At 34.2% G+C, this 19,679-nt stretch overlaps 1 protein-coding gene across 1 annotated transcript in view; it reads left to right on the top strand.

Annotated features, from left to right (window-relative positions):
• cdh23 (cadherin-related 23) overlaps positions 1 to 19,679 on the top strand; it is a 317,998-nt gene that overhangs the window by 118,076 nt on the left and 180,243 nt on the right. The window contains exon 8 of the mRNA XM_073834861.1: positions 2,479 to 2,557. Within this exon, the coding sequence (XP_073690962.1) occupies positions 2,479 to 2,557 (79 nt within the window). The remainder of the gene's footprint in view (positions 1 to 2,478; positions 2,558 to 19,679) is intronic.

Here is a 19,679-nt window from a genome sequence, read left to right as displayed (position 1 = left end):
ACAAAATTTTACAAATTGATTTACAAAATCAAATATATATATAACATTTTAAAATACATTTAAATATAAAACAGCTATTTTAAATTGTACTAATATTCCACATCATAAGTGCGTTTACTGTATTTTTGATTAAATAAATGCAGCTTAAACTTAATTTGAAAAGCTGAAAAAAGATTTTCATTGATGTATAGTTTGTTAGGATAGGACAATATTTGGCCAATATACAACTATTTTAAAATTTGGAATCTAAAGTAGCAAAATAGAAATAAAAAAATTTTTACAAAATGAAGTTCTTAGCAATGCATATTACTAATTAAATTTTTTTAATATTTAATATTAAAACTTCAATTTTTAATTAGTAATTGGTAATATTAGTAATTGTCCTAAATTGTAACAAACTATACATCAATGAAAATCTTTTTTCAGCTTTTCAAATTTTTAAGTCACAATTTCCTATTTTAAACTGAACACTTAAATTCAAAAGTTTAGGGTAAGGTCTCTATATATGTTCAAAAAAATGATTGAATGGTAATATATCTCACAATTCTTTTATTATAATTAATTATACATCTCAGTTTTTAGATATTTTTTACTTAAAAATATAACTCGTAAACAAACATTTGCTTCTGTAACTACAGTGGTGGCCAAAATAATTAGAACACTAGTATTTTCACCAGCTAAAACTGATTTTAAGTCAGTTATATCTATCTTTTGCTGTAGTGTGTCAGTAGGAAATATCAGTTTACATTTCCAAATATTCCAAATAATCCAGTGAGATTTTTGTTTGCCCAAGAAGTCTGACAACGGCCAGTGCTCCACACAGATCATCATCCAGTCTGTCTGAAATGACATGAAGAAACGCAACAAACTGAGACAGACTAAATCCAGAAGAACTGTGGCAACGTCTCCAAGATGCTCAAGAAACCTGCAAAGATACCTGAAAAACTATGCGCAAGTGCACCTAGGGCAAAAGCTGCTTTAAATGCAAAGGATGGTCACACCAAATGTTGATTTAATTTAGTTAATAGAACTTAAGTGATAAATAAAATCTATTTATGACATTAATTTTTGGCAGCATGCTCATTTTACAGTATTTTTACACAAGTGCCTAAAACTTTTAACAGTACTGCAGCTTTGCAGGGAGGTTTCATGAAGCATCTTGAAGACGTTGCCACAGTTCTTCTAGATTTAGTCTCAGTTTGTTTGTCTTTGTTTGTCTGTTTCTTCATGTCATTCCAGACAGATTGGATGATGTTGAGGTCAGATCTCCGTGTGGAAACTCCTTGTGCAAACAAAAATCTCACTGGATTATTACAATTAATAGCAAAATTAATGTTTGGAAATCTAAACCTGTATTTTCTACTGACACAATAAAGATATAAATAACTGACTTAAAACCATTTTTATCTGCTTAAAATACTAGTGTTCTAATAATTTTGGCCACCACAATGGATATAGACACAGCCAATTTTGGATGTCGCATGGAGTGGTGTAGTCACGTCATCTACCAGCAGGGGCTTACTGTCCAGCCCAACCCATCAAACTTTGACCCTCTGGCACAAACGCAGCTCTGCGGTTCATGCTCAAACGGTAGAAAACCGAATCCACCTGCCAAATGGACCAAAGTTTGACACCAGCTAAAACGGAGAGAAAAACAATGTTTTGCAGGAAAAGTGGGGAGTTTTTGCACCGCTGTTTGGCGTTTTCTTTTGTCAGGGTGACATTTAAAGGCTTTTTAGGGGCAAACACAATTTGGCTGTCAAGCGCTTGATCTGAAATGGTGCAAGAGAAGAGACGCGGATGGAGGAGTGGACAAGAAGGTGCAGGCAAGAATGTTTAAGGATGAGAGGACAGGAAAGAGAAGGAGAAAGACGTGTGCTTGATTGAACATTCCACTTGTGCAGACGGCAAGAGAATGGCTCGCAAATTACTTCAGCCACACTTCATCCCCTGTTCAGCCGCTTTTGTCATCCATTTCTCCCTCGCTCCTCCTCACGTTCTTGCGCTAAACGTGCTGTAATTGATTGTGTGCTGTAATAGCAGTGGAGTGTTGGCAGAAATGAAGCATAAACAGCTCTCAGACACTATTAGCTGGATCAATGGCAGACGCTCTCTCACTTTTCTCTTTAAGCATCCGCCGGTTTCTCATTCAGGATCAAAGAGTCTTCAAATTCGGAATATTTCTCTGTTTGTTGTTTTTTCATGTCTCATTTGATGCATTTGTTTTTGAAGCTGATGTCCCTGTAACATCCCTCACCAGGTCCTTTCTTCAACAGATGCACACAAAAGCATTTGAACACTTAAAATGTGTGGTTGTCATTGCATTAGACAAAAAAAAAAAAAGCACACTTTTCAAAGCATTTTAAAAACAGACTATGAAGGCTAAAGACTAAGTATTTATGATCTTGTATGCATAATTTTCAATTGTTTCTTTCTTTATCTGTTATTAAATGTTTGCCTGTCTGTGTGCGTTTGTAGGGTTATGAAGTCCGTAAGATCACAGCGATTGATCAAGACTTAGGTCGACCTCGTGGAATCGGATACACGATCATATCAGGTCAGTCATTTCCATCATGATTATTGTGTCGGTGGTGTTTTATTGTATAAGACATTTCATTTATTTACACTGAAATGTATTGAGATATTATATGATTTATGAATGTATGTTTTCCTTTAAGACTTTATAAACAAATAGAAACAAGTTCACAGGGTAGAATGACATGATATTAAATCATAGTAATATTCTAATATATATTTTATATTTTAAAATGCTTTAGGTTTTCTTTTTACATTTGACATGTTTTCTTTTAAGACTTTATAAACACATAGAAACAAGTTCACAGGGTAGAATGACATGATATTCAATCATAGTAATATTCTAATATTTTAAAATGCTTTAGGTTTTGTTTTTTACATTGTTTTATTTAATTTTTAAGTGTTTTAGGCTGTGCTTACAAATGTTTTAAAGGGTAGAATTATGTAATTTTATTGATTAATAATAATAATAATAATAATAATAATGGCAATGGTTTTTACACTTCAAAATATTATTTTTTTTTAGCACTGGGCAACAATTAATCGTGATTAATCACATCCAAATTTTTTGTTTATATAATATATGTGTGTGTAGCCTGTATATTTATTATGTATATATTAAGACACACACATACATTATATATTTTGAAAATATTTACGTGTTTACATGTTTTCATGAAGGGTAGAATTCATTTTAGATGATGATGATGATGATAATAATAATAATAATCTTTCTTTTAATATACTTCAAAATATAGTTTTCTTTAGTGCTGGGAAACGATTAATTGTGATTAATCATGTCAAACATAAAAGTTTTTGTTTATATAATGTGTGTGTGTGTGTGTGTACTGTATAATTAAAAATAAATATAAGACACACATACAGTATATATATATTTTTAATATTTACATTTACATTATTTATATAATATTTAATTTAATTTAACATTGTTCTTAAATATATACATGCATGTGTGTGTATTTATATATACATAATCAATATACACATACTATTTCCTTGAATGATAACCATAAATGAGCATAAACATTTAGATTTGCACGAATCTGAATATAAAGGGAACTCAGAGCACATTTGTTGTGCATGTTTAAAGCGAATTGCAGAGAATGTAAAGCCTAACAGACTCAATGCAGCGGAAAGAGACATATATGAAAATGTGCATTTAATGACATTTCTAATACCCACTTCAAAATCACTTATTTGACAGTATGTGAATTGAATTTAAAATATGCTGTGATCATGGTTATCTCAAAATATTCCAAATATAGCTAATACTGATGTCATATGTGTTTTGATATAGTGATTTGAGTGTTGAGCATAGTCTGATATTTCTTGCTCCAGTCTAAAGGACAGTGGCCTATATGCGTCACATTAGTGCTGCTGCGGTGTAAGTCTCTTAGGATGTGGGATAATGTGTGTGTGTGACTGAAAGCTTTTGTCGGTTTAGTCCATACATGAGCTTAACACAGCGGGACAAACCTTCCAACAGTGCAACAAACACACACACACACACACACACACACACACACACACACACACACACACACACACACACACACACACACACACACTCACTGTAGCTATGTGCTTGTGTGTGCACGGCCTCCCCCGTAGATCACTTTCATTGCTATCAGCATGAGACAGACGGAGCAAAGGGAGGAACAGAATGGAGGGCGAGAGACAGAGAAGAGTCAGAGAGAGAGAGAGAGAGAGAGAGAGAGAGAGAGAGAGAGAGTTACACCATGTGTTTCTGTGATATATTTCAGATGTACATTGAGAACCTTCAGAGGCTCAATATTGTGTAAGTATATGTTGAATGGGTTTTGTAGGCTGTATGACAATGAGTGTCTGAATGGCACTGCATTATATCAAACCACTCAGAGGGAGAGAAAGATTGTATTTGAATACAGTAAAGGTGGGCTGCTTTAAATATATATATTTTAGAATAATGTTAAGAAATCAAGTATTTGATTTAAAATTAGATTTTTTTAAATCATGTGTTCACATTTTAAATTAATTGGAATAAATTCTAAATCATACTGTATGTAAATGTTGAAAATGATTTTCTGAAATGTTTTCTGATCAAGTTAAAGGACAAGGACAAAACATATATTTTTTAACAAATGTAGTTAGTTTTATATAATTTTATATTTATGTTAATTGTTTTAAATTATTATTTTTTAATTAATTAGTTTATTTTTATTTATGTATTTAATAATACATTATTTAGTATAACTAATATGGTCTTGGTTGGCTTTTGGGATATTAACAATATTTAGAGCCTGAATATTATAAATAATATATAAATATATTATAAATAATTTTATTCTGTAATGTCATTTGTGCATAGTATTTACTTAGAAATGACCAAATAAAAATGTCTTGAATAGTTCTGGTAGTCTTCCAAGCATATGAATGGTTATCGGCTAATGGCAATGATCACAAAATAGCCTCTTAAAGTAACTGTTGAGTGAAGAGGCTTGAGGACATTATTTTTGGAGAATCGATACATCAGCAGTGTAGCCCTCCAAATCACACACAAAATTACATATTATTCGGTTTTTAGAGGAAAGCTGGAAAGTGGACGGATGAATATTCTGAAGAAATCTTATAGCTCCGCCGTTAAATTGTGGAGCATTAATGCAAAGATTTCATATGGAAAGAGGATTGTGTCAATTTCCTCTGAGCGGTTCAAGTCTAATGGTCTAATCAATAGGACAGGGATCCGTGATGTAGGTTAAACATTCCCGCTGGCTAGCGGAGCACTGCTATTTCCTGGACCTGATTCCATACCCCGTAATCATAAGAGCTATTGCACGGGCCCTGACCCCAGATCAGTGGAATATCCCTAGTTATCATTCATAATGGTAATTGCTCTATTAGAATTCATATTGCATGCTTTCTCAAAGCCGTTGTGTGTGAATCTAAAGGGGACAATCAAAGAAGCAGAGGGGAAAAACGGGTGGAAGTAGACGAAAAGGCGTCGCTCTCTTCAGGAGACTCAGGTTGAGTTCAAGATCATATGAGATGGTTTGATGAGTGCAGTTTCCTTTCTGTGTTAACAGTAAGGTTGCAGTTCATTCAGAATTAAATAACAAATGCCTTTTAAATTCCAGCACAGTTCTTGAAGTATTAAATGAACTTAAATTCAAATAAGCAGATGGATGGATATATAGATGGATAGAGATATAGAATAATGGAGGATGGACGGACAGACAGACGGAACGATAGATGGTTAGATGGATGGATGGATGGATGGATGGATGGAGGACAGACAGACAAATAGACAGAACAATAGAACATGGATGGAGGACGGATGGATAGATAGAACAGTTAATATAGATAGAATAGATAGAATGTAGATAGAATGATGGAACAATAAAACGATGGAGGACAGATAGATAGAACAGTAGAACGATGGATGGATCTTAGATGGTTGGAGGATGGATGGACAGAAGGAAGGATAGATGAGTAGACACAAATAAATAAATAGATAGAATGATGGATAGATAAAATGATGGATGGATGGATGGAGGACAGATGGACAGATAGACAAGAATGATAGATAGACAGATGAATGGATGGATGCATAGAGAACCAACAGACAGAACGATGGATGGAGGACAGACGACAGATAGAATGATGGATGGAGGACAGACTGACGGATGGATGTATATAACACTGGATGTTACAATAGATAAGAATGACTGATAGAATGATAGAAACAATAGATGGATTGTTGGAGGACAGACGGACAGTTAGATAGAACAGTAGAACGATGGATGTTAGATGTTTGGAGGATGGATGGACAGAAGGAAGGATAGATAAATGGAGACAGATAGAACGATAGATAGAGGACAGACAAATAAATAGACATAGAATGATGGATATATAGTTAGATAAAATGATAGAAAAAAGGATGGATGGAGGACAGACGGACAGATAGATAGATAGATAGATAGATAGATAGATAGATAGATAGATAGATAGATAGATAGATAGATAGATAGATAGATAGATAGATAGATATATAGAACAATGGATTGATAGAAGGATGGATGGATGTTAGATGATGGATAGAGTATGGACAGATAGGCGGATGGATGGAAGACAGACACATAGATAAATAGACAGAATGATGGATATACAGACAGCCTTTACATGCAGAATCTCATTACTGCATATTCACTGTTAAATACATCAGCATATTATGAATGAACATCTCAGGAAGGAGTAATGACATGTGACATCTGAACTGTAGAGAGTGTGAAGCAGAGACAGACAGGCTGACACATGATTGTGTATTTGTTGTGTGTGTGTGTGTGTGTGTGTGTGTGTGTGTGTGTGTGTGTGTGTGTGTGTGTGTGTGTGTGCGGCTTTAGGCTTCTCTCTGAGCATTAATGTTGGCTTTGCACACCTATATGTGCATGTGTGTATGTGTGTTATGTCATTGCAGCTGTCCTTTGAGGGTGTGTGTGTTTCTGCAGGGACTCGTCCCATTAGTTGAGTAATTAAGATAAATGAGTTTTTAATTGCAGGGTGATGTGTGTTAATGATCTAGAGAGTAGAGATCACGCTGTCCTATAGTCTCTCTCTCTTTCTTTCGCTCATTTTCTCCCAGAGGTGTGATGACAGTGCTGTTGATGATATTATTTACTGCCAAATTACTGCGCTCTTCCTCAGGCCTCAAACTTTCTCTCTAATCCTGCAACTTGACCTGAAATGTGATTATGTTCTTCTGAATTCACAACAGCACCTGAATATGAAACTAAAGAACAGGTAAACTAGTCAAGCGCCACATTTATTTTTTTTTTCATTTAGAAGATGGTGTTATTCAGCTGCGTCCATGATGCAAAGTCACTGTGGTAAAATTACTGCCTTGAGTAGCTTATAAAACAGCACCAAAAATAATATGATAAATGCTGAGCAGTTTTCTAAAGGAAAATATGAGTGGTTCTTGACTGTTGCCAGGGTGTTGCTATGCAGTCAGATAATTTGTGATGACATTTTTGAATGTTTTTGTGTTGACATTTTTTCCTTAAGAAATGGCAAGAATGCTTGACCGTTACTGTGGTTTCGATTGGTTTTAAAACATTTCTAGCTAATAGAGTCTTTGTGGGCTATTGCCTGGGTGTTGCTATGCAGTTCCTAAGTTATTCTGTGAGGTTTTAAAACATTTCTAGTTACTAGGGTGTTTGTGGGTGGTTGCCAGGGTGTTGATATGCAGTTGCTAAGTTATTCTGTGTGGTTTTAAAACATTTCTTGTTACGTAGGTGTTTGTAGGTGGTTGCCTGGGTGTTGCTATGCAACACCTAAGCTTTTTTTGGGTTGTTTTAAAACATGTCTAGTTACTAGGGTGTCTGTGAGTCATTGTCAAGGTGTTGCTATGCAGTTGCTAAGTTATTCTGTGTTTTTTTTAAACATTTTTAGTTACTAGGGTGTTTGTGGGCTATTGCCTGGGTGTTGAGATGCAGTTGCTAAGTCATTCTGTGTGCTTTTAAAACATTTTTAGTTTCTAGGGTGTTTATGGGTGATTGCCATTGTTGTTTTGCAGTTAAATGAAGTTACTGTGGGTGGTTTTAAAACATTACTAGTTACTAGGGTGTTTGTGGGTGGTTGCCAGGGTGTTGATATGCAGTTGCTAAGTTATTCTGTGTGGTTTTAAAACATTTCTTGTTACGTAGGTGTTTGTAGGTGGTTGCCTGGGTGTTGCTATGCAACACCTAAGCTTTTTTTGGGTTGTTTTAAAACATGTCTAGTTACTAGGGTGTCTGTGAGTCATTGTCAAGGTGTTGCTATGCAGTTGCTAAGTTATTCTGTGTTTTTTTTAAACATTTTTAGTTACTAGGGTGTTTGTGGGCTATTGCCTGGGTGTTGAGATGCAGTTGCTAAGTCATTCTGTGTGCTTTTAAAACATTTTTAGTTTCTAGGGTGTTTATGGGTGATTGCCATTGTTGTTTTGCAGTTAAATGAAGTTACTGTGGGTGGTTTTAAAACATTACTAGTTAATAGGGTTTTGTGGATTGTTGTCAGGATGTTGCTATGCTGTTGCCAAGTTATTTTGAGTAGTTTTAAGAACATTGATGGGTGGTTGTCAAGGTGTTGCTATGCAGCTGCCAGGTTATTCTGAGTAGTTTTAAAAACATCCCTAGTTACGAGGGTTTTTGTAAGTTCCTGCCAGGGTGTTGCTATGCACTTGCCAAGTTATTCTGAGTAGTTTTGAAAACATTGCTAGTTGTTTGTGTGGTTGCCAAGGTGTTGCTATGGAGTTGCCAAATTAAAAAAACATTTCTAGTTATTGGTGTGTTTGAGTGTTGCTAAGGTGTTGCTATGCTGAATAGATTTATGGTTGCGTCACTAACATAGGATTGCATGTGTGTGTGATTAAATGAGATTTCAGAGCCGGAGCTCTCAGTTTTCTAAATCAGAAGAATTGATGCTGAAGTTTCAAGTGTGTGTATGTTTGAACTCCAGCACAACTCCAGGACAAGTTGGTACAACTGTGACTACTGAAGCGAGAGGGTGTGTGTGTGTGAGACAGAGGGACTTGTGAAGGTCTTCAGCGTGCTCTCATGCCTGTAGAATCCATTATAAAGTGCCCTGGGAGAACGCTGTCCTGAGCTTTAGCCCAGCAGGGTTCATGAACCACAGCGCTCACAGATATGGCTAACAGCCCCTGCAGCTACGGTGGCTTTAAAGGGCCAAAGTTAAAGCCTCATTAAATCACCCCGCTTTTTCAGAAGCAGATGTGAGCTGCTTTGGATTCAGAGCTCCCAAAAGGTACCGATCTACATAGCCCCGCTATTCCTGTGACACTCAAACTAAATGTTACCATGGAAACCTCATGGAAAGTCCGGCTTTATGGTTACCAGTTCTCATTGATTTACACTTTTCTTATGCAGGGAACTGGACTCTCACCAACGCTGAGATTCCACCTGGAGAGATTCTGTTGATGTGTGCAGATCCCCATTTAGGAGCATCTCATAAACTTCAATAAACACACACACACACACACTGGACTACTGTGCTGTACTTAGTGGAAACTGGACAGCTTGCAGACCCATCTTGTCATTTTCGCCAAGTTGATTAAGCAAGATGAGATATTTAGACACTAAAACATCTAGATATTCATTGTTTCCACATATATGTAAAGTATATGTGGCTAGAGCATGCATGCACATGATCGGTCAGGACTTGCATGTCTACTGACTGTCAGAACTTGCAAGTTAACAAATTTTATTAAGTGTGGTGTAATTGACGGCGGGCTATTGAATTATTAGAATATAATGCACACCTGAGGTAGAGAGAGAGAGAGAGACAGACATTTAAAGGGATAGTTCACCCAAAAATTAAAATGTTGTCATTAGTTGCTCATCCTATCATTCCAAACCCATAAGACCTTCGTTCATCTTCAAAACACAAATTAAGATGTTTTTGATTAAATCTGAAAGCTTTCTGATTCTGCATAGACAGCAACACAACTTACACGTTCAAGGCCCAGAAAGGTAGTCATTGTTAAAGGGATCATATGATGCGATTTCCTGTTTTCCTTTGTCTTTGGAGTGTTACAAGCCGTTCCTGCCTATATAAGATCTGTAAAGTTGCGAAGAATAAAGTGTCAAACCCAAAGAGATATTCTTTATAAAAGTTAAAAAATAAATACGACCTCACGTCATATCAATCTGGTTTACACACTGTCTCCAAACTTTCGTCCATCATTAAAAATTTTTGGATCAGATTCATTTTGACAAATACAAAAAAACACACACATACAAAAATTTCTGACTCAGTGTGCAAAGACTTGGCCATTAGTATTTTCATAAAAAAAGGGTTTTAAGTCAGTTTTTCCATCTTTTGCTGTAGTGTGTCAGTAAATCAGGAAATACCAGCGATCACACAGATCTGATCTCACCATCATCCAATCCATCTGACACCCTTGGAAAAAAAAAAGGAGACAGACTAAATTCAGAAGAACTGTGGCAACGTCTCCAAGACGTGGTGAAACCTATCTGAAATGCTACAGTACTGTGAAAAGTTTTAGGCACTTGTGTCAAAATGCTGTAAAGTGAGAATGTTTTAAAAAATAATAGATTTCATTTGTCAGTGAGCTTCTATTAACTAAATCACCATTTGGTGTGAGAACCTTTTGCATCTAAAACACCTTTTGACCTATGTAAACTTGCATAGTTGTTCAGATACCTTTGTAGGAAGGTTTCTTCATTTGTGTTTTTTTTTTTTTTTTTTTAGATGTTGCCACAGTTCTTCTAGCTTTAGTCTGTCTCAGTTTGTTCTGTTTCTTCATGTCATTCCAGACAGACTGGATGATGATGAGATCAGATCTCTGTGTGGAACACTGACTGTTGTCAGACTCCATGTGCAAACAAAAATCTCACTGGATTATTACAATTAATGGCAAAAGGAATGTTTGTAAATGTAAACTGATATTCCCTACTGAAACACTACAGCAGAAGATAGAAATAACTTATGACTAATGACTTAAAACCATTTTTAAGGTTAATGACAGAGCCAATTTCTTTATAAATTATTTAAACTGTTATTAATTTGTTTAACTGGACATGTAGCAGGTTGTTTTATGTTATTTACAATGTAAATAAGTTATTTTCATCTACTGAATGCAAAATGTCCACAGCTTGCCGATACCAGCCTGAAGCATTTTAGTAGTAGTCCCTAAAGGCCTGTTTACACCAAGAAAAATAACTACAAAGATAACTATATAAGTGTCACATCAACACAATAATGCTTTATTTATTATAAGACCATGCTGCAGTTCTTTGTCTGTCACTTTAAATGTGCAAGTCTTTTAATGCAAGATGGATTCTGATTTAGCTGTTTTTATAGTTATTTGGATGTTTCAATAGTTAATTATCTAAAAAAAATGTATCGTTATAGTTGTGGTGGACTCTGGCATTTTTGACAGCGAACCTAAAGGCATAGCGATATGTTTGAATCCACATTTGCCCTCTTCTTATTTTGTTTTGGATACACAGCTTGTTCCCTTTGTGAAATCATGTTGCATAGCATCACATCTTTTTAGCGGTTTCTGTCCGCTTGTTAGGTGTGCATCAGGGTTCACACTTACTCAAATGAACCGCACTAAAAGAGCAATCACACCAGAGTTTGTTTTAATTGAACCAAACATGACAAGTGTGAACACACCCTTACATTTCGAATGATGTTTAAAACTACTTAGCATTTTTTCTTATAGTTATTGTTCTTGGTGTGAACAAGCCTTAACACATCTGGTCGGCTACATACAATGTACACATGATATATCCATCAAATTAAAGATGTTTATCACTGGAACAATAACACTCTCTTCTGCTATCCAATTATACACTTATTCCTGTGATAATCTCTGTCTCTCACACACACACATGCACTAAAAGCTTTCTAAAATACACTCACTCACTGTCTGTGTAGAGTACTTAAAAAGCCATTACCTGTTCGCACACAAATCTGCTCACAACAGCATGACCTGTGAAATCCTCCTGCAAACCCGTGATATGTGATGAAGACATAAAGATCAGCTTACGTTCTATTATTTTGCCATCTAAGGCTGATCTTTAATAGGATCTTATCATGACACAGTTTCCTCTCAGATGAATGGTTTATTGTTGTCAATTGAAGTTCGTAGTACTAACACAGCACAGTGAGATTTTCACAACAGAACTGACCTCCACAAGCATTAGTTCAGTGTGTACAAAGTTGCACATTCTAAGCATTAAAATCCAGTTTTATATATGTGACCATGGACCACAAAACCAGTCTTAAAGAGATGGTTCGGAGTAGATTTGACTTCATTGCTATGCACTCCGAAGCCCATGTAAATACCCCATCCAAAGTTTTTTTTTTTTACCTTAGTCAAACATTGAGGGAGATATCAGAGTTTTGCCGTACATGGTCGACGTCTAGGGCTGCAACTAACGATTATTTTAATAATCGATTAATCTGTCGATTATTTTTTCGATTAATCGATGAATCGGATTTAAAAAAACAAAAACAAGAAAGGGATTAATTTACAACCCTTCATTCAAAAACAGAACTAAAATCTTTAGAAAGTGCACGAACATGTTGCTCCTTGAACTGTTAATAATAATAATAAAATAAAATAAAAATGGACTAACAGAAAAAACATACACATGTATGCTTTACATCTGCCAAATATATAGACTTTTTTTTTTTTATAAATAAACTAACTAAATAAACTATAAAAATACTATCCGTCAAGACAGCGGCTTCCTGTGGTGTACATGATGCATTTCCCATCAAGAAGCCTCTCAAATTAAATTCCTCAGTGCGCATTAAAAAAGTCAAGTGACTTTGCACGCTGGAACGGGATAACTTGACTAACTTTCTGCTGCATTCGTTCTGCCATGGCGGTGTTTAGTGTCCTGCCATCAGCAGCGACCAGCTGGAAGAGTTCAGCATTCAAATGCACGCAAAACTGGCCTCAAAGCCCCAGCGAAAGTAATTACCATGAATGTGTCAGGGCAAAAATTAAGAAAATATTCGAATTACTAATTAATAAACTAGTATTTTCTGATTCAGTGTTGCAAAGATTAAGTTGACGATCCTGCCATCTGCTCATTAATGCCTAATGCATCTTTATGAATGCGTCTCCATGTCCTGCAAAGCGCGCTTCTCTCCGCACAAACTTTGGATTTATATTGATTGAATGATTAAACTAATATTGTGATATGTTTTAAGTTTTTTATATCAATGGATTTTAATTTAAATCGCGATGACTTGAGCAGGCTATTGATCGGTCTGCCGCTGTTTGGTCATAACTTTAAAAAACAAAGACTTGAATTTAACAAACAAAAAGTGTTCCAAATATATCTCTAAATTAACTTTATAAACTAAAGAAACGAAAATAAATGTAATCACTTTGCTATTAAAAACAGCAGCTGTGTAATGAGGAAGAGAAAGAGAAAAAAAGACAGTCGGACTGGAAATTCTGTCGGCCAAAAATTGATGAGCTGTTGGACATTTTTACAAGGAATGTTTGTTTAATAGCCTATATAATATTCTTAGGCTACTTTCTTAATTAAAAATATTGTTTATTTGATTTATTTTAGCGTGTTTAGGCTGCTTGTTCGCTGACTGAAGTGTATATATAAAAAACAACGTGCCACCGTCACAGCCCTATTCAAAACTGAGACGATTTCACCTCAGCAGAGCTCCTCTTTCTCCTTACGGTTGTGGTATGTTTTCGACACATTATACAGACAGACAGTGTTACAAAAACTATAGAAGTAGTTTTCTCCATCTCCACTATCCAACGACCGTACAGCAGCTGTTTTGCGATCGCACATTGGCTGCTGTGAAAGTAGGTAGAATGTAGAAACGGTGCTTTATGCTCAAATGTTCCAGTTTTGCGCATAAGTTAAATTCGCATTTTTTGATGGAAACACAGCTTATGAGGCGCCGAACTCTGCTGGCATCAGTGCAGGAGAGAGACCGAATGTGTCCACTCCGCTCTGCGTTCAATTTTTTTTTATTTTTTTTTAATATATATATATATATATATATATATATATATATATATATATATATATATATATATAATAACCAAATGTCTCTGCGTCGCGCGACACAACGAATCGATTATGAAATTCGTTGCCAACTCTTTTAGTAATCGATTTTTATCGATTTTATCGATTCGTTGTTGCAGCCCTATCGACGTCACTTCCCTGGTTTGGGAAAAGCACGTAAAAGTCCACCTACTACGTTGACATGCACACAGACGTAGTAGGAGGACTTTTACGTGCTTTTCCCAAACTAGGTAAGTGACGTCGACGTGTCGCCATTTGTAGTTTTTGAGACTAGTAGGGATCGGGTAAAAGTTGTTTTTAAAACACTCATGGTGGACTTACAAATTTTCCGATGCAGCGTTTTGTGAGTACATACCCTATTTACACTACTGTACAAGTTTGGTAAGATTATGTGCACGTTTAGTGGTGCAATTTACGAGATACATCACATGTACCATGTACGGCAGTAGCAAGCCATTCGAAAAACACTGAAATCTCCCTCAATGTTTGACTAAGGTAAAAAAAAAAACTTCGGATGGGGTATTTACATGGGCTTCGGAGTGCAATGAAGTCCAATGAAGATATGCCAAAAATCATTAGGATTTCAAGTTCAAGTTCCATGAAGATATTTTGTAAATTTCCTACCGTAGATATATAATCATTCTAATATTCTGATTTGCTGCTGTGCTCAAGAAATATTATTATTATTGTTGAAAACAGCCGAGTATAATTTTTTTCAGGTTTTTTTGATGAATAGAAAGTTCAGAATAGCATTTATCAGGAATAAAAATCTTTTGTAACATTATAAATATCTTGATCATCACTTTTGATCAATTTAAAGCATCCTTGCTAAATAAAAGTATTCATTTCTATCATTTCTTCCCAAGCTTTTCAGTAGTATAGTGTATAATGTTACAAAAGCTTTTAATTTCAGATACATGCTAATCTTTGGATCTTTGCTATTTTTTTAAAGAATCCTGTAAAAAATTATGTGTCTAAATGTGTATATTACTTAATGTAATGATGCTACTACTAATGGTGAATTTATTATTAAAACATTATTTTTAAGGAATATTTACCAGAAAAAAAAATACGTAGCACAGTATTTCTGAAGAGAATAATAATAGATGATAAAATAAAAGTAATAATAAATTTGCTCTGTATTTAATAAAATTGTTTAGATGTGATTGAATTGTTGGTAAACAGAATTTGGTAAAAATATAACCAAATTTGAGAGAGATATAGAAAAAAGTATGTCCTGAATTCATAGGGCCTTAAAATATATATATATATCAAAAAGCATGTCTAATTAATTTAACAATGTCATTACAATTTAATAATAATAAAAAAAAATATATATATATATATAATTTTATTTTTTTTTTTATTATTTTTTTTTTTAAATTGTAATGACATTGTTAAATTAATTAGACATGCTTTTTGATTTATACAAAACAGAGTCTAAAAAATGAAAACAGAAAAAAATCCCGAAAAATTTACAACACAAAAAAGCAAAGCGAATCATGCATATCTACTTTGAAATCAAAATCATTTGTGGAACACATATTTCCAGCTTTTTGTATTACAAAAACGTTGCCTAGTCCTTATATCCTCACATTCAAGCACATACGCGACCAAACCGAAAAGTTCAATAAGCTCAATCATCTGTGGATCTTGTTTAAAGAATGCGCTTGACACTTTGAGCAGAGAGATCAAAGTTTCCAATCTATCTCTCTGGGTTTGATTATTCCCCTTGAGGCCTGAGCTCTCCAATCGATAGTCAACCCTGTGACCTGGGTTACAATAAGCTCTAGTTGATAATGAAATATCTGTGTGTATATGTGTGTGTGAGAGAAGGGCCTTTAATTTCAGATGAGGCTGGTGGTGTGTATATTGAATGAGTGTGTGTGTGTGTGAGAGATGGCTGACAGCTTGTCAGATGGGTCACTCCTCCGGCCTACAGACACAGAACACCTTTTATTCTTTATTCATTTACTACCACAATGTCCTGACAGCTGGACCCCTTGCCCTTTAAAGCCTGTTCTTATTTGAGAAAAAAAAAATATTGAAACTGAATTATTTCCTTGATGTTTTGTTCAATTGACTGTTCTGGAAAATCTGCATTCTTCCACTGATCTGAACTGAACACTGTAAAATATGCATAAAATATGCTATATTTACGCATCTGAGTCACCTTAAACTTTACTGATATCTTATTTTTTTATTTATTATTTTATTTTATTGGTTGCTGATAAGCCTTGTAGTTGTAGAGTAAAAAAAAGTGTGTGTGTGTATATATATATATATATATATATATATATATATATATTTAATTTTAATTTTTTTATTTTAAAGCTTGTTCTTAGTTGAGAATGGGTCGTTTTTTAAAAACAAATATTGAAACCGAATTATTTCCTTGATGTTTTGTTCAATTGATGTTTATTCTTCCACTGATCTGGACTGAACACTGTAAAATATGCATAAAATATGCTATATAGGCATCCGAGTCACCTTAAACTTTACTGATATCATGATCAGCATCTTATTTTCTGTCCGCTGACCACAAGAATGAATGATTACCTTTCAAGCATCTGCGTTATTTTGTGGTGTATATATGCCTCTGTGTGTTTGCTTCAGTGCAAAGATGCCTTTTGACTTTTTTTTTTTCCACAGATGAAATGCCTCAAGCGTGCTAAATCCTAGGCTTGGGATTAGGAAAGATAATGAGAACTGAAAGGTTGTTAGATGCAATAATTGTGGAATATGAACCACATTTCCAAGAACTGTTTTTTTTTTTCTCATTTGTTGTTTCTGTTCTGTTGAATTCTGAAATAATCTTATCATTTTACAATAGGTTGTTTGTGAGATCGTGGATGCCATTTCCAAATATCATCCAATTGTTCATCCTTAAAATTACTGAAAGAACTGTTGATGGAATCATTAAAGAACAGGAATTGCTCAGTGGAATCAGAATCGTTAAATTGCCATCATATTACTATTCTCTGTGACTCTAAAAAGCTTCATTGGCTATCAATATGACGTTCAGTACTTTCAAAACATTCATGATTCCCCCATGATTCAGGTGGATGAAGTTTTTTTGGTTAAGTAAGCCTCAGTTGTCTCTCCTGTTTGTTTGATTTCACTGTCAGACTTTGATCTGGATGTGGAAATCTGGGTGTGTTTGTCACTAATCTGGATTTTGCATTTGTTATGCGAGTTTATTGATCGAATTATGTCATATAATCCATAAAACAGCTTTTCATGTCAGATGGAATCAAATAGTTTCTTGGCGCCTATATGAAGTGGGGAAAGATTTCTATTATTTAGTTTGCTGTAAATGCTGTGTGTAGAGTAGATGAATGGTTTGGTGATTGGGTGGTAAAACTGTCTGACCTTTGTTAAGGACTGTTTGTTCATTATGGAAGGTTATGATTTGGTTATCATTTGAGTTTTAAATAAATTACCCTGACTAATCCTCACACATACAATTTCACATTTTGCTCCTGTTTTATATAATTGTCTTTTTTAAGACTTTGACTCTGTAACTCTGTTTCAAAGCATAAATCAAAGAGTGTTTGGAGTTTTATACATCTTTGTAAATATAAAAATATGTATTTTAATTAAAATTAGAATGTTTAAAAAAACAATGTAAAAATCACAGTTTTATTTTATTCTACACTCTTAAAAAGGATGTGTTAAAAACAACACAGCCTGTGTTGTTTCTTAACACACCTTTGTGTCTAGTTAAGGACAACACATTTTGTGTTAGTTTTAACTCAACTAGTGTGTTATTCCAGCTAACACAGAAAATGTGTTGATTTTTTCTACACACTATTGTGTTATAAATACACAATTTGTGTCAATTATGTTATTTTTTTACCAAATTTTTGTATGCAATAAAGACACTGCAAACTAATGTATAGTTTAAACACAATTTATTAAACCTGCTACTAACAATTACATAAAAACTCAAAAAGGTTAAAAAAAAGAGAGGTAAACAATCAATTCAGTCATTTCAACATATAATTGTTCCTTGAGTGAAAAGTTGTTAATGGTTTATAAAGTTTGTACTTTTAAAAAAAATGTGGTATTTGACAACCTCTTAAGCATTAATCGTTTTATTTACATATTTTTATCAGCATACAAGTGATGGTGAGGGTCGTGAGATGAAGTCTCTCGTTTGTCTCTGTCATGTCAGTAACTGCCACAAGCACTTCAGGAGTGTCTTCCAGTCAAAGCTGCAAGAGTAAAATAAAGATACTTTTGTTATTTATAGGCTACAAATAGCGAATATTGTAAAATAGCGATAGCTAAAAAGGCAAGAAAAGCTTTAGCATTAGAGATTATGTTAGCGTCTTAGGGCAATTTGCACAATACATGTCACAATGAAGCTGTTCATTTTCAAAGAGAAAGACGCGACGAACGAATGCATTTTCTCATTAGCACTACAACGTGTCAATGATTAATTAAAAGCGATTCTGTTCACAATTAATCCGACAAAAGAAACTATAAAGCTTGTTAAAATAAGCTCCCACCGTCGTGATGTGCCGCAGACGCAGGCACAGCTCGCATCGGCATTCGTGAGGCAATTTTACCACGTATATATGTGACAAATGCCCCTCGACCGTCTCCAAACGATCACAAAAGACATTTTAAAAACGTATAATGGCAAATACAAACATTTCTTACCTTCACACATCGAAGTTATGTCCTGACGATGAAAACTTGCAGCACGAGGAAATTAGCTTGTCTCAGTAGAATAACGGCTCATGAAGTCAAGTGAGGCAAGCAGCAATGTGATTGGCTGATATTTAACACATATTGTGTTGGACACACTGTGTTGGATATTTTCTTTTTTCTTTTTCGTTTTTAACACACATTTAACACAAAGTAACACAAAATGTGCTAAAATAGACATAACACAAACAATGTGTAAAAAATTAACACATCCTTTTTGAGAGTGTATTTTGCCTGCCAAGACGTTCAGTTCTCCAGAAAACACAGCTTTTTATTTTATTTTATGGGTAGCTGATAAGCCTTGTAGTTATTGTTGACCTTTTAAAAATATTTTATTTTATTGTATTTATTTTTGTTTTATTTATAGCTGATAAGCCTTGTAGCTATTGTTGAGCTTTTGAATAATATTTTTTTATTTTTAATTATTTTTTTATTGGTAGCTGAAAAGCCTTTTAGGTATAATTGAGCTTTTAAAAATATATTTTTGTTTTGTTTACTTGATTGGTTGCTGGTAAGTCTTTATCTTTATTTTTATTTTATTATTATTATTTTTATTTTGCTTGGAGATTTTCAATTCTCCAAAATACACAGCTTTTTATTTAATTATATTTTATTTTGTTTTTGTTTTTTTATTTATAGCTGATAAGCCTTGTAGTTATTTTTGAGGTTTTGAAAAAACAAAAAATACAATTTTTATTTTATTTTATTTTATTTTGCCTGAAGATTTCAGTTCTCCAGAATACACAGCTTTTTATTTAATTATATTATATTTTGTTTTATTTATAGCTGATAAGCCCTGTAGTAATTGTTGAGCTTTTGAAGAAATAAAATAAA

Source organism: Garra rufa, chromosome 2, assembly GCF_049309525.1.
Source record: "Garra rufa chromosome 2, GarRuf1.0, whole genome shotgun sequence".
NCBI classification, from domain to species: Eukaryota; Metazoa; Chordata; class Actinopteri; order Cypriniformes; family Cyprinidae; genus Garra; species Garra rufa.
This window is presented reverse-complemented; position numbering and strand designations above follow the sequence as displayed.